At 37.4% G+C, this 15,601-nt stretch overlaps 1 protein-coding gene across 1 annotated transcript in view; it reads left to right on the top strand.

The window, feature by feature from the left end:
• LOC106871346 (ras-related C3 botulinum toxin substrate 1) overlaps positions 1-15,601 on the top strand; it is a 37,041-nt gene that overhangs the window by 19,339 nt on the left and 2,101 nt on the right. The window contains exons 3-4 of the mRNA XM_014917747.3: positions 3,437-3,554; positions 12,650-12,712. Coding sequence (XP_014773233.1) covers positions 3,437-3,554; positions 12,650-12,712 — 181 coding nt within the window. The remainder of the gene's footprint in view (positions 1-3,436; positions 3,555-12,649; positions 12,713-15,601) is intronic.

Below are 15,601 nucleotides of genomic sequence, written 5' to 3'. Positions count from 1 at the left end.
TAACTATTGAACCATTCTGCTATGTGTTACCAACAGTAGTGCTATTGTTACTTTGTATTGCTATTTCTACAGAAGAATTTCTCTATGTAGGTTTACTACAGTAGCAGCCATTTTCCCCCATTTTACTTGTTTCAGTCATTGGACTGCTACCATATTGGGGCACCACCTTGAAGGGTTTTAATTGAACAAATATACCCCTAGTACTTATTCTGGGAACAAATACACACCCGCTGTATGTATGATATATATATATATATATATATATATATATATATATATATATAAAAACGCACACACACACACACACACACACACACACACACACACACACACACACACACACACACATGGTTGGCCAAAAGTCACCCAGCAGTAAATCAAAATTCCATAAATACTATCTGTAATTCTGTATCAACTCAAATGGAAAAATGTGTCGCTCAAGGACTTCAGTTTGACCTGTTTTCATGTTTCATATTTAGATTCTTTTATTAAATTCATTCAGTTGTTAAACAAATTTTGGAATTAAATGGTTTTGATTTACTGTCAGGTGACTTTTGGCCAAACCTGTGTATATATAGACACACACACACACACACACACACACACACACACACACACACACACACACACACACATGCAGTGAATGGTGACCAAGACCTTTGGTGAGACTGACACACTACCTACTGCACTATGATATTAGATGCTTTCCTTGATTCTTCTCTCTCATTGCTCCTGTTACATCATCCTCTCCAATTTCGTCTTTTCTAATCCTATCAGAAATACAACATTGATTTCTAACATGCTTCTCACTCTTCTCTTTCGCCAACAAAGGGGGTTATGTGATTGCTGAGCTTGCAAGAAATAGCAGCCAAATCAAATCATATCCTACCATAGTATATAAGGAAAGAACACATTGAAGAAATGTAGCCGTTGATGACACCGAGCTCACAGTTTAGACGATTGTAGATCTGTTTTATCAGGGTTGACCTGGGGCTAAACAACAAGTCATTAATTTCATGGACTGCTCTCTTGGTTGTGCTAACATATTTACTCCTCTGCAAAGAAACCACTGATTTCATCCTAAATTTGCTCCTCTACAAAAATTACCACTAGACCAGACACTATACAGAGGTGAGGAATAGCCATTATAATTGTACTTTATGGTGTTGGGAATGCAGGAATTGCTGGCCTTATTGTACTTGGTGGTATTTGAACTCAGAGCATAGAGAGCTAGAAGAACTGTCACTAAGCATGACTGACTCTAACAATTTTGCCAGCTCACCACCTTAATAATGAAAATTCTTTCTACTATAAGCATAAGGCTTGAAATTTTGGAGTTGTGACAGGAACTAGTCAATTACATCAACCCCAGTGCTTTGTCTGGTACTTATTTTATCAGCCCTCAAAGGGGATGAAAGGCTGAGTCGACCTTGGAATTTGAACTCAGAACATAATGAACCAAAAGAAATACCACTAAACATTTTGTCTGGCATGCTAATGATTCTGCCAACTTGCTACCTTCTTAATAATATTAATTAATGGTATAGGCAAATGATTGAAAATTTCGGTGGGAAGGGAGGGGTTGATTATATAAACCCCATACTTCAATTTTATTGCCTTTGGAAGAGTTGAAAAGCAAAGTTGACAGATTTGAATATGTAAAGATTGAGAAAAAATTTTGTATGGCATCTTAACCAGCATGCAAATGATTCTTCCAATCCACTAACCTGAATAATCCCTTTGGCAGTAAGTGAATGCCTTCTGAAATAAGTAAAATTTGTGTGCCTGACTACAAAGGATTTTCTAAGATGAGGGGTTAATTATCCCTGAAAATCTAAGCTTGTAACCTTTTTATATTTGAACCTTTACAAGCTTCTCTCCCCCCCCCCTCCTCTCACTTTTTATTAATGTTTATTTATACAAGGGAAATGTTATTGCCCTATATTCAGGCTAATTTTGTATTTAGATGCACACATAGGATGTGTGTCATGGTTAGGAAATGGGAGAAATAAGTTATTAATTTTCCTCTTATCACAGATGTTCTCAATACATTTTGTTAAGGTTATAGACAGAGGATGAACTCGCATTTGTCACTGTGAGGCAAGGTTCCAAAATCTTGACCCTCAGGGAAAAAAAAAATGTGCTGAAGGTTACTTCAAATTCCATATGTCAATTAGAAATGAACTTTTGCTATCTCATTTTATTTGTGATTATTTTTGTTCCCTTTGTACACAATGCATTGGTACAACACTGTTTTAGTTTGGTTCATTTTTAAAGGCTCTGTCAAACAACTGTTTTGATAATTTCTCATCCTCATTATCATTGTTTCAATGTCTACTTTTCCATGCTTGCATGGATTGGATACGGCTTGCTGAGACAGACATTCTGTGGTAGGATACCCTTCCCTTTGTGTTTCCAAACAAGGTAATGTTTCCCCATGGCCAGGCATTGCTTTTGCAGAATATTGGAAATCATTGACACTGCTTGAATAACAGTGATGCTCATAATTATCCAGGTGATTGGCAAGAAGACATAAATACACACACACATGACGGGCTTCTTTCAAATTTCTTCCAAACCCACTCACAAGGCTTTGGTTGACCAGAAGACACTCAAGGTATCACAGTGGGACTGAACTCAGTACCATGTAGTTAGGAAGGAAACCTCTTAACCACGCAGCTCCACCTTCCTCTATCAATCAATACTAATTTAAAGGAACATTGATGAACTACTATCTGTTGTGTAGTCCCAGATCAGTTGTGATTTAGCAGATTAAATGCTATGTAAGGAAGTTGACTGATTGAATAAGTGCAACCCACATCTCTCGTTCCAGATATGTTGTCTCCCCACTTTAGTTGACAACCATATCGAATATGCGGTGATTAATTTGTGAGGCAATGTTGCAATTTTGAGGCATAATTTTTTTCTCTTTCTTTTTTGTCCAATCTATTTCTGTACATCATGTCATCTTATTTATATCCCCAAGTCAACTTTGATCAAACAAACTTGTGATCAAAGGAAATCTAGACATAGCTATCCACCCCACTTATATTTTATCAGGCAAAGTGTACTCTCTTTTGTTTTTTTAAATGGTGGAATGCAGTGGTGAAATTTTTTGTTTTCTTTTTCTCTTTGTGAGCTAAAGTTTTTTAACTACACAGAGCTTCCATTCCATCCATATGATTGCATTCTGGTGGTATTGAACGATGTGGACTAGTTCAAAATGCAGCCGTTACCGTCTTAGATATGGCCATAAAATTGTCACAGGATTACTCATTTTTGCCAGCTGAGTGGACTGGAGCAACGTGAAATGAATTCTTGTCTGCATATAATAAAATCTCTGGTCAACATAAAATTCCACTTTTGTCAGTTTGAAAAAAATTTTTTTTTTTAATTTTTCACTTTTGTGCTAAAATTATTCCTCTCCATTTTTCAGATTTGATAACTATTCTGCTAATGTAATGGTCGATGGCAAACCCATTAATTTAGGATTGTGGGACACAGCTGGACAAGAAGATTATGATAGGTTAAGGCCTCTATCTTACCCACAGACTGTAAGTTTTTTCTGTTAAATCTTTTGTGAGTGCATATGATAAACATCATTTTTATTAGATTTCTGTATATTTTTCATCCAAACATACAATATTGCTGTTTACTAAAGAGCAATTAATATCAAACTACATTTTAAGAATTGCTTTTCCTATTATTACTATTTTCAACACTCTCCTCAAAACTATGTAAATGAAAAAAAATTATGAAATTATTATTTTTACAAAGTTTGTGCCTTTCTAGTTTTAGTTACCCTTTGCTGGAATGTTGTGTGTGTGTGTGTGTGTATGTGAATGTTTGCATACTTCCAGGTTCAGTCCTAGAGCCTAGCATCTTGAGCAAGGGTCTTGTACGTAGCCTCAAGCCAATCAAAGCCTTGTGAATGGATTTGGTAGACAAAAACTGAAAGAAACCTGTCGTGTGTGTGTGTGTGTGTGTGTATATATATATATATATATATATATATAAAGAAAGAAAAAGATGACACAGGAAAAACAATGGTAATGGTATGAACTTCATTAGCTTACAGGTGTTTCTGCTATAGGATGCAGTCAATTCTTAGTTGAATTCCTGAGTAATATACTATAGTTTCGTTGGTGCCTTGAATATTGAGTTCTGCAACAGGCTATTAGTCTTGCAATGCCTAAGTGAAATATATATCTACGTGTGTGTCTGTGTTTGGGCTCCTACCGCCACTTGTTTCAGTCATTAGAATGCAGCCATACTGGGGCACTGCCTTGAAGGATATTTAATTGGATGAATCAACCCCAGTACTTTATTTTTTAAAGCCTGGCTGCATTCTAATGACTGAAACAAGTAAGATAAAATATACACACATGTTTATATGTCAACATATGGTTGAGGGGAAAGAACCTGGAGTGGGGGTTGCAGACTACCTATACAATAGGATTCCAATATGTAATATAGGGTATTGAAAAATTTCATTTCACTGAAACTATCCATGCTGTTACAAGACATGTCCAATAAGTTTAGCCAATCCTAATGTTTGGAAAAGAAAAACAGTACATGGGATTCTGACATGTGTATTTAATAAGCAAAATGCACCCTGTGATCATCATACATATTTATATTTATTATCGGCTTCCTTAGATTACACACACATACACATACACACACACACACACTCACACACACACACCTTAACATTTAACATCCCTTTTTCTATGCTGGCCTAAGCTGGAGCGTTTGACAGGAACCAGCAAGCTGTAAAACTGCATCAGGCCTTTGCAGTCAGCATTGACATGGTGTCTACTTCCGGATGCCCTTCCTAATGCCAACCATTTTATGGTGAATTCTGGGTTCCACCAGTACTAGAGAGGTTGAGTAATTTACAAGGCAAATTTTAAAAAAGGGAGAAAACCTTTTCAATTGAATGGGATCATATTTGAGAAAAGAGGAGGTGAGTTTGTTTGGTGTTGGAAGGCTAAAGTACGATAGAGGGACAAGCACAGATGTCTTGTTATGGAAGAGGTACATGACTACCCTTCATTATGTGGAGGTGGGTGAGAATAGCTGGAAGGAAAATAAAAGACGGTGATGGGATGCCAGAGCATGCTGTCTGTGGATCGGGAGGGAAGGAAAGGGTGGATAATTTAATAAGACTGTGGGAGGAAAGTGGCAGATAGCTAAATTGTCCTAGAGGTGGATGCAGTAAGCAATGAAAAAGGGTGTGGTTGATTGTAGATATCAGTATGGAGGGAGAGATGAGAAAGATAAAAAATGGCTCAGGAAGGAGGAAGTTGCAGGCAGCGAGTCTTGCCAACTGAGTACAGTGGTTCACTGAGGAGGTCTAATAAGACTGAAACATGTCTACTACTTTTGCAATTTGATTTTAAAGCTCAGATCCACTCATAACTGCATTGTCTTTATCTTATCTATAAAAACTGGTTGGAGTTATCACCCTTGCTTGTTTTATATCAATGCTTTTCAAAGTGGGAGGTGTTGCTGTATGGTTGGACAGTGGGAGCTTTCATATAGATACTGAAGAGAAAGTTAGTAAGAGGAGTGCAATAGATGCAACTGTACAGTTTTTCGTTTTAAGAAGAAATCAAGTATAATAATGAACTGCTTGTTAATCACAATGATAGCATCAACAAAAACAGTACTTTGAAATGTGGATAAATACATGAACAAGATCAAGTGTATACCACCTGTGCATGTAAATTGTAAGCCATAAACAGAAGTACAACTTAAATGATGTAAAAATTTACAGGAATTTCCATACATGCAATAAAGACATTCAGTGCACCTGAATTACCACATAACATTTAATGTGTAAGTACATATATATATATATATATATATATATATATATATATGCAAGGCTCCGGCAGGTGGAGGGGTGAACCCTGCTGTACTCTTTCACTACAACTTTCTCTCACTCTTTCTTCCTGTTTCTGTTGTACCTGTATTTCATAGGGCCAGCCTTGTCACACTGAATCTCCCCGAGATCTACGTTAAGTGTACATGTGTGTGGACTACTCAGCCACTTGCATGTTAATTTCACAAGCAGGGTGTTCTGTTGATTGGATCAACTGGAACCCTCGTTGTCGTAACCGTCAGAGTGCCGTAGTATGCAATATGTACATGTGGTGTACTAATAGCAAAGTTGGCTTTGAAAAAGTTTTAGTTATAGAAAGTGGACAATAGTTCAAAAAAGTTCGAAAAGCACTGTTTTATATTTTAAATACTCTTAGGAGAGGTGCCTACTAACTACAAGGATAATCTCCAGTTAATCAAAGATTTTCAACTCACTATTTTGTTTATATATCTCCTAAATCAGCAAATTCTATTAAATAGGTGAGTTATTGATTCTTGTATGTATAGAAAATGTCACAGTGCATCACTTGCATCACTACAACAACAGTAATAAGAATAATAATTTTATGTATCCTCTGTCTGTATTAAGGAATGTTGACAAGCACTTCTGTTGATAAAGAATAAAGATCATATTTTGATTTTAAAGTTCAAGCAATCAATAATGAGCAGCTTATGTAATTTTAAATTTAGCGTAACATTAATTAATTCAAAGTTCAAGTTTTTCTCCCTCTTTCTCTCTCTCTCTCTCTCTCTCTCTCTCTCTCTCTGTACACACACACACACACACACACACACACACACACACTTACACACACTCACACACACATGTGTGTAGTTTGTCCGCCAATGCGACGAAGACCATCTAGTCATCCTGGGGTGGGGGTGGGTTTGTTTTGTGAGTCCGCAGATGGCTAGTGAGGCCAATCTGCGCCCGAAAGAGTCTTTGACAGTGTGGACAGGGAATGGTAGCGCCTGCTACAGGGTTGTTAGCTCTGTTCTTCCTGGCCTGTCTGCGGTCTTCTGCAGCAGCGATCCTATTGGTCTCGCATTTGTTGGCACCCTTGTGGACAGCTGATCACCACCTTTCTCTGTCAAGAGCAGACCGCTCCCAAGTGTCATGGTCGATGTTGGAGGCTTTCAGTGTGTCCTTAAAGCGCTTCTTCTGGCCGCCTTGTGAACGCTTTCCCTTTTGCAGCTCACCAAAGAGCAATCTTTTTGGTAATCGATCGTCTGACATGCGAGCTATGTGCTCTGCCCAGCGAAGCTGAGACTGCATCAAGATGGTATGGATGCTGGGCAGGTTAGCACATATTAGTACCTCAGTGTCCGGGATCCTGTCCTGTCACTTTATGCCTAGAAGTTTTTTAAGGCGTATTGCATGGAAGTGGTTTAGCTTCTTGGCATGACGCTGGTGGACTGTCCAGGACTCGCAGCCGTAAAGTAGCGTTGTGAGAACAACAGCCCGGTACACTTTGATCTTTGTCATGATGGTGATCCCCCTCCTGTTCCAGACAGGCTTGCGTAGCCTGCTGAAGGTAGCGCTTGCCTTGGCGAGTCTGGCGTTGATTTAGTCATCGACGACAACATTTCTAGAGAGTGTGCTGCCAAGGTAGGTGAACTTGCCCACCACATTCAGTCGCTGTCCGTAGGGCTTGGTTGGTGCTGGCTGATACACATACTCACACACGCATACACTGAAAGGCTCCAAGTTCCCAGTATTCTGAGTTCCTCATTTATATCATTTGGTAAACCAAGCTTACTTTCCTTTTGGAATATTTTCTGAAATATGAAATGAAAGTCTGAAGAAAACGTTTATCTTCAATGTTCTTTTCTCTTTAAACCTTTCAGTTATAATATATCAAAGAATATTCTATTTGTATTGAGTCCTGTAAATTATCGCTTCTGGTGAATCAACAGATATACACACTTGAAAAAATTGAGTAACCATATCGTCCAACCCATGCTAGCATGGAAAGCGGACGTTAAACGATGATGATGATGATGATGATGATGATTGAAATTTGAAAAATTTCTTTTCAAAACCTTTTTAGTCATTAATAATCGAGTGTTAACATTTTAATGCAGAGAATATTAAAAAGTTAACTAGAAATAATGTTGTTGAGTTAGATACACACTGATTTTCATCAGTTGGAAGCCCTTCCTGTCTTCCCCCCCCCCCGACCTTCAGTCATAAAACAAATTTTCTCAAATCCATAAAGTATTATATTTTACGTAAACAGAATGTCTTCACACTCCAATGCTCAAATGGCTTCTTCCATGGCTCACTGCTTGTATTCTAGGAAGTGGATCACCAGACAAAATAGTGTCAGATTTTTAGGTTACATTTCTCTCTTTCTCTCTGTCGAGGCTTGGCAAAAACATAGTGGTGACAAAAATGTATGTGTAATAAATCATTATTTTAATGTCTACTTCTCTATGCTTGAAGGGGGTCAGGACAGAATTTGTTGAGACATATTTTCTATGACTGGATGCCACTCCTGTCACCAACTTTCATGTTTCCAAGCAAGGAATCATTTCCCCAGAGCCAGACATTTTTGTTTTTTAACAGGAGATTGGAAATGATCATTGTTACTTCTATGACTGTCACACATTTACAACCTTCGCCTGATGTCAAGACAAGGATACACACTCGCACATCTTTGGGCTATGTTACCCAATGTATCTTTTCCCAGTTTAAGATGTTACAGTGTATGAGGAGCAATTAGTTACTATTTCTGGTAGTGTTTGAAATAAATTCCTCATTATCTTAAATGCCTGAAATGAGTTGTTTTCAGAAAGACAACTAACTTTTCCAGGTGTTGACAGCCAGTTTGAAACTGCCTGTCTATTAGGGGACTTGTGTCTGTCAGTGGCCAAGTTCTTATAGATGAATCTGAAGAGTTTGAGAAGATATTATAAATGTGGAAACAAAGCCTGAAAGTTTTAGCAATGGCTATGCTGGGAAATGGTTATGCTCCATATCCAGAAAAGGTAAAAAGTAGGAATGGTATACAGTGTCCCCTCTATAAAATGTCAACTATAGGTGTACAAAATTTGCAGTTGAATTTAAAGGAGTTAGATGTAGAAAGAAGACTTATCTAGCAGATGCAAATAATGCAGCTAGCAGTAAGAGCACCTATAAAATGTTTCATCTATCTATGCACATCTTGTTAATATCATCATCATCATCTCTGTAAATAACCTGTCCCTCCTCCTTTTTGTCATGAATTCAATGACAGCATGTTTTTGTTGCTGAGAACCTGTTATTTGCTTGCAATGAAATTGAACTGGATGAAGAGTTACTCTACCATATGTGCAATATCAGTGAATACAGTCAAAGAAACTTTCACATTACTCTTGGTACAATCTCTGTGCTTTCAGTATGTTAAAAGGGTTCTTCAGAATAGTTGACTGGTTCTGCTACCAAGGTGGGATAATCAGGTAGGTATTCTGAAAGTGTAACAAATAGCCACAGAACATGGTGGAAAATGATCAAGGAACTATTTATCACTCCTGCTGGTAGCAAGTAACAGTACACACTTTCTCTGAGTCAAGGGCAAGTTGTCTGATGTTTGAGTACAAAGCGCAAAGTTAAAAATTATAGGAATTGGATGCAGACAACAAAAAGATGTTGAGGTGAGCATGCTCTGCTGGATAACATGTACATGAATGGTAAAGCACAAATGAGACTCCAGCAAATAAGATCTGAAGAAGGAATTCTAATTCCGAAATATCATTGGACTACAGTTTACCAAGTTACAACAGTATACAGTCCATTTTTTGTTCTATATTGCATTGTTATACCTTCCTAAACTTTTTATTTTTTACCAATGAGCTAATAGAAGAATGAAGTGCATTGTGCAAGAGAGGAGGTTACACTGGTACAGGCATATGTCACATATGCAAGATGATATAGTTAGGTAAAGAAATAGTGTGTGATCTAAGTGGTAGAAACCTGCAGAAGAGGAAGGCTTGGGGAAAAGCTGTGGGAGCTAATCTAAATATGATCTTTATAAAGATAATGTTCTACCAGTGTTAAGATGACATGCTGGAAAAAACTTGTCCAAGGATGGAAAAAAAAAATGTAAAATGACCAAAGATGAGGAATATATCTAATGTTAACCCTTTAGCATTCAGATTTTTTTTGTCTAATGTAATGCTTATTTATTCACATTGTTTTAAATTAATCATGCATTATCTTGTAACTTTGAGATTTTGATGTGGTGATTGTCTTTAGAATGTTATTATAGGGTAGGTGTGAGATGCCAGATCTGGCTGGTTTGAGTATAAAATATGTAGAATATATCTAGGCCAGATATGGCTGGTTTAAATGTTAAAGGGTTGTACATGATGTAGTTATTAGAAAATGTTTTCATTGTGAAAGTCATTAATCCTCTTAGTCTCTTTTCCTGTAACAATTATGGTATGTCTTTGTTTTGCCTTGACAAAAGATCTGTTCTGTTTTATGATATATGATAGTTTCGTTGTGATATTTAAAATGCACATTGCAAAGAGGACTTCTTAGCCACACAACCATGTGTGCACTCAAGCAAACACCTGGTTCTGCGTTTGACCCCAGTGCACAGCACCTTAGGCAATTGTATTCTACTATAACTTCAGTACAGTGAAAGGCTTTAACCCTTTGTATTTTGATTAATCTAAAAAAAAATAATGAAGATACAATAAAATAACTTTGTCATTATTAAGCTAATGTTTGGAACATTAATTTACATGAGATTTTAATGGGAAATTGTAATTTAGATGACTTCAAAATAGGAAGTGTGTATTCTAGAACCAAGGGTAATTTTGAGTGGGTTGCTTTCAATAGCATGGAATATAATTTGGAGACTGAATTTGTGTGTGTGCATATGTTAATAGGTCAAGGATTGGGTGCGGATATGAACTATTAAAGGAATATACTTCTGGTGTATTTTTTATTAATTTTTCCTCTAATATATGTATCAAGTATGTCTTTTATTACATCGCTTAGTCACTGATGCTCTATTTTCAATTCCTTGTGGTTAGCTTTTTATAATAGTTCTTTGTTGCATTGACATACTGACATACATACATATATATATATATAAATATATATATATATGTATATATGTAGATGCTATCGTTTCCTTGTTTCACATCCATTTTTCTATGCTAGCATGGGTTAAGTGGATGATATTGAGGCATTGTTTTACATTTGAGTGCCCTTTCTGATGCTAACCTTTTCTTATTTTTCAAGATGGGGTAGTCATGGTTAGAATGACTTTGATTACAGGCCTACTCAATGAAGGTCAACTTAAGGGTAACCAATAAGGTTGCATAAAGACATTCTAGTTGTGGTGATCCCATCCCTTTTCTCATACATGATGAGGGCAACATTGGATAATGTAGATCTAAACACAGTTTGAGATAAGGGTTGGAATGGTCATGGCTGGAACTTCTTTCATCACGGATCGGTTTTTGCACTGCAGCCATGATCTACTGTGCAGCAGTGATCTGCGTACAACAGAGCAATGGCGAACTACTGTGTAGAATGTCACGAGTTAGATGGATTCTGGAATGACTAATAATTTGTCTTGACAGCTGATGACAGGATATAAACCACCAACTGTTCTATTACTTCTGGTGGTGGTAATAATTATTTTTTAGCTATCGTTTAGATTTAACCCATCAGAATTGACCATTCCATCATTTTCCCAGGCAACAGTCTCTAGTGTAACAGCTTTTCCTAAGACACTTTTAGAGATTTGGTTGCTGTTTCTAGTAGGTTAAATGACTATATAAAGGCTCCTCCTTTGGTTCATACATAGCTAATTTATTAACTTTTGAGAATGGTTAAAAATTAATCCTTTTGTTACCGTATTTCTATTGAAATGCACTTTCTTTGTTTCAATTAATTTTGATAGGCATGGCTGTGGTAAGAAGTTTGCTTCCCAACCACATGGTTCTGGTTTCAGTTCCACTGTGTGGCACCTTCAGCAAGTGTCTTTTGCTATAGCCTTGGGCCAACCAAAGCTGTAAGAGTGGATTTGACAGACAGAAACTGAAAGAAGCCCGGTGTGTGTGTGTGTTTGTTTGTTTATGTCTCTGTAACTTCCTGGTTCAGCAAAGGAGACCAATAGAATAAAAAATAAAAAAAGTACTGGAGTTGATTCGTTTGTCTAAAAATTCAAGATGTTGCCCCAGCATGGCTGCACTCTAATGACTAAAACAAGTACAAGATAAAAATGTTTAGAAGACATACTAACATGAAAATTTGGAAATGTTACAAGCACTTAGAAAGCTTTCATCATAGAAACACATGCTATTTCGGGTTGGTTGGTCAAAAGGGTTAAAGAATAAGCAACCAAACTGGTTAAAAATGTATTTGAAGGTTTAGCAGCCTGGGGCAATGTTGTATTGTGTTATTGTCTAGATTTAGCTTCCTTGTTGTGACCATCCCATCTATGTTGAGGAATGTTGTTGTTTGTACACAGGAAGATCTTCTCAACATTTAACATGATATAGAAACTGTGGCTGCTGTATTTAGGTAGAACAGTGGTACACCGAGCAAATATCTCCTGTTATAGCCCAATCCAACCTGTGCTTCTGTGAGTGGAATCAGTAAACAGAAACAGTGATATAATGGGGTTTTTTTTTTAAAGAAACATCTGTTTTGTTTCCATTCAACCTGTCTGTCATTTGTAACTAAAATATGTATCTTACTTTATAGTATTGCAATATTTCTGAAATAACTAATTTATATATTTTTTTTAATTTTCAGGATGTTTTCTTGATTTGCTTCTCGCTGATAAGCCCTGCCAGTTTTGAGAATGTGAGAGCAAAGGTATAAAGAATTTTCATTCTATCTAAACGTCAAATATAAATACATATACGGAAATCCATAAAAAGAATTCGTTTTTAATGGAACTCAGACTAGATAACACTATAAGTAAGTATTGGGTTTAAAAAAACCCTTGGATAAGGCAGCTTTCAATTTTTCCCATCCAAGGTTTCTTTTTAAACCCAATATTTACAAGCTATTATTTATAGTTTTATCTAATTCGAGTTCTGTTAAAATGATTTATTTCATGTGTCTAGAACAGTGGTTCCCAACCCTTTTATTTAAATGAGTTTTCCCACGGACTCCTTTTAATATGCTTATCCTTGTGTGTGTGTGTGTGTGTGTGTGTGTGTGTGTGTGTGTGTGTGTGTGTGTGTGTGTGTGTGTATGAAATTTTGAATCTAGTTCACGGATCCCCAGTACTACCCTTGCGGACCCCAGGATGGGAACCAATGGTCTAGCAGTTTCTAAATTCTTATGTAAACACATACATAATTTCCTGTTGGTGGGTGTGTGTGTGGCTGGTAAAATTAGTAGCATTAGATGAAATACTTCATATTTGGTTGTTCTGAGTTCAGTATGATGATAAAATAGTTCTGTAAGCAGAGCCACAAAGGCTAAGAGACAGGCTTTAAAAGATTGCAAGAATGGAGAGCGCAAAGAAAAAATATCAGAAGTAGAAGAGAAGCTAGTTGTCAGGTATGCTTAGCAAGGGGATAAGCTGAAAGTAAAAAAAAAACTTTGTCAATGTTCTTAGATGTGAGGATGACAGTTATATGCTATTCCAGATTGCCAGGCAATGTGCTAGAGAGAATCAATATGTTGGTGAAATGTGTATAAGGAATACTAATGCTGCAGTTTCTCTTCCTGATGGAACAAGAGGCTGTTGAATGTGGAGAATACTTGGGAGAGAGAGTCTACTCCAAGTAGACCAGCAAAGACCAGTCTTGTAAGTTGAAGGCAAGGAAGGCAACCAATCTACCAGGATAGTTACTGAGAAGTTTAAAATAGCTAACAAAGTAGGGTACAGGTTGGTTACACAAATAGTTTATCAAATGATGCAGAAGGTATGACAGTAATCCCTTGCCATAGCGTGGTTCACCTATTGTGCACTCAGTACATTGTTCACCTATTGTGCACTCAGTACATTGTTCACCTGTCGCACACTCAGTACATCGTTCACCTGTCGCGCGCTCAGTGCATCGCAGGTTTTTCTGGCTAATATATGTAAATTTATATTGCAGACTCAGTATATTGCGGGTTTCTGCAGCCGATAGGTATTTATATTTTTTTAGATTTTAATTATTTCTCTGGGAGGTTTCTGTATATCCAGTGACTGGCCTAGAAGCATCACCATAAACGGCTACAGGGGTAAAGGAAATGAACTATAGAGAGGAAACTACTGAGGTATCAAATTGTTGTGCAAGATTTTGAAGTTTACTGCACAAAGTTATCACAAATTGATTATGAATGGAGCCTAGATGGGATGCAATTTGGGATTTGTCACAGGAAGAGAGAACTGGAGAATGCTTTGGACAAGGTACCTTGCTCTGATGTGGTGGTTGCTAAAGCTGAGGATAGATGAATGATTTGTGAAGGCCATACAGGTCATGTACTGAGACATAGAGGTGCAGTTAACGAGGGGAGATAACAGTGACTTCAATTAATTTAGTGTCCAGGTGGGGTGGTCCCTCAGAGCTCAGTTATCAGCCTCTTTCAGTTTATTATAATTCTTTAAGCTGTAATAGAAGAATTTAATACTGGATATTCATGGACTCTTCTATGTTGGAAACGTATCTTTTGTGGTAAGATTTGAGATATGGAAACAAAACCTGATAATAAAAGGCCTTATTGCAAATTTAGCAAAGACATGTTTTTGTAAGCATGTAGAACTCTGCTGTGGCTATATCTAGTATGCAGGAAAAGTATAGATTGAAATTCTATATGGTGTATCCAGTGTTGAGAGTGGAAATAGATTCTCTCAAATACCCAGGTGGTTCTTGAGAAGTTTCTGCTAACTGTTGTAAGCAGGGTGCTCTGAAAGCATAGTAGCTAGAGTAAGAACACACTGGAAAATATTCAGGAAGCTATTACCTCTGCTGGCAACAAAGGATTTCTTTTCTCAGAGTGAAAGGCAGATTGTATGGTGCTTATGTATGAAGTGCAATGCAGAGGATTTACAAAGGCAAAAAAGAACTGAAGCAATATGCAGTGTTGGAAAACATCTGTCCACTTCTGCTAATATGACAGAATGTATATTTGAAGCTGAGGTATATGATATATATCTGAAGGACCTTTTAGTCTTACTTGTCAAGAACAGGACAACCTTACTGGTGCCTCATTAAAATATACTCATTATACTCTGTAGAGTGGTCGGTGTTAAGAAAGGCATCAATCCACATGCATGCACACACATATATATGCATAGTGATGCAAGGCAGTGCAGGAGGGGAGAGTAAAGGAGCAGCGGACTAGACACAAGTGTCCAGTATTGCTGCCTGTACACAGGCAATAAGATACGCCAGAGCAGTCAAGTGGGGAGGAATGGAAAGTAGGTAGATCCTGTACCAAAATCAGTGTTGGAGAGAGGAACAGAATAGGGATTAGCATCCTTAGTTACAATGAAAGTAGGGCTTGGGGAACAGAAGAGACCCACTGCCATCCTCAGTTAAACTGGAAGCATAAGTACAGTGAGAATTGCGAGCTGAGCAGTTGGCAAGGGTGACTAAATGCAATGTATGGTAAACAGAAGAGGAGCAAGAAGGGTGTGGGTGAGAGAATGAAGTGTGTGTGACAAACAGAATAGAGATCCACAGCCAATCTTAGACACAGTGACAGTGGAACATGTTCAGGGAGCTATTACCTCTGCTGGCAGCCATGAGAAGAGGTGGA

The sequence above is a fragment of the Octopus bimaculoides genome, chromosome 23 (genome assembly GCF_046866305.1).
Source record: "Octopus bimaculoides isolate indiv1 chromosome 23, ASM4686630v1, whole genome shotgun sequence".
Taxonomy (NCBI): domain Eukaryota; kingdom Metazoa; phylum Mollusca; class Cephalopoda; order Octopoda; family Octopodidae; genus Octopus; species Octopus bimaculoides.
Note: the sequence above shows the minus strand (reverse complement) of the source record. Positions and strands in the feature narration are given on the sequence as shown.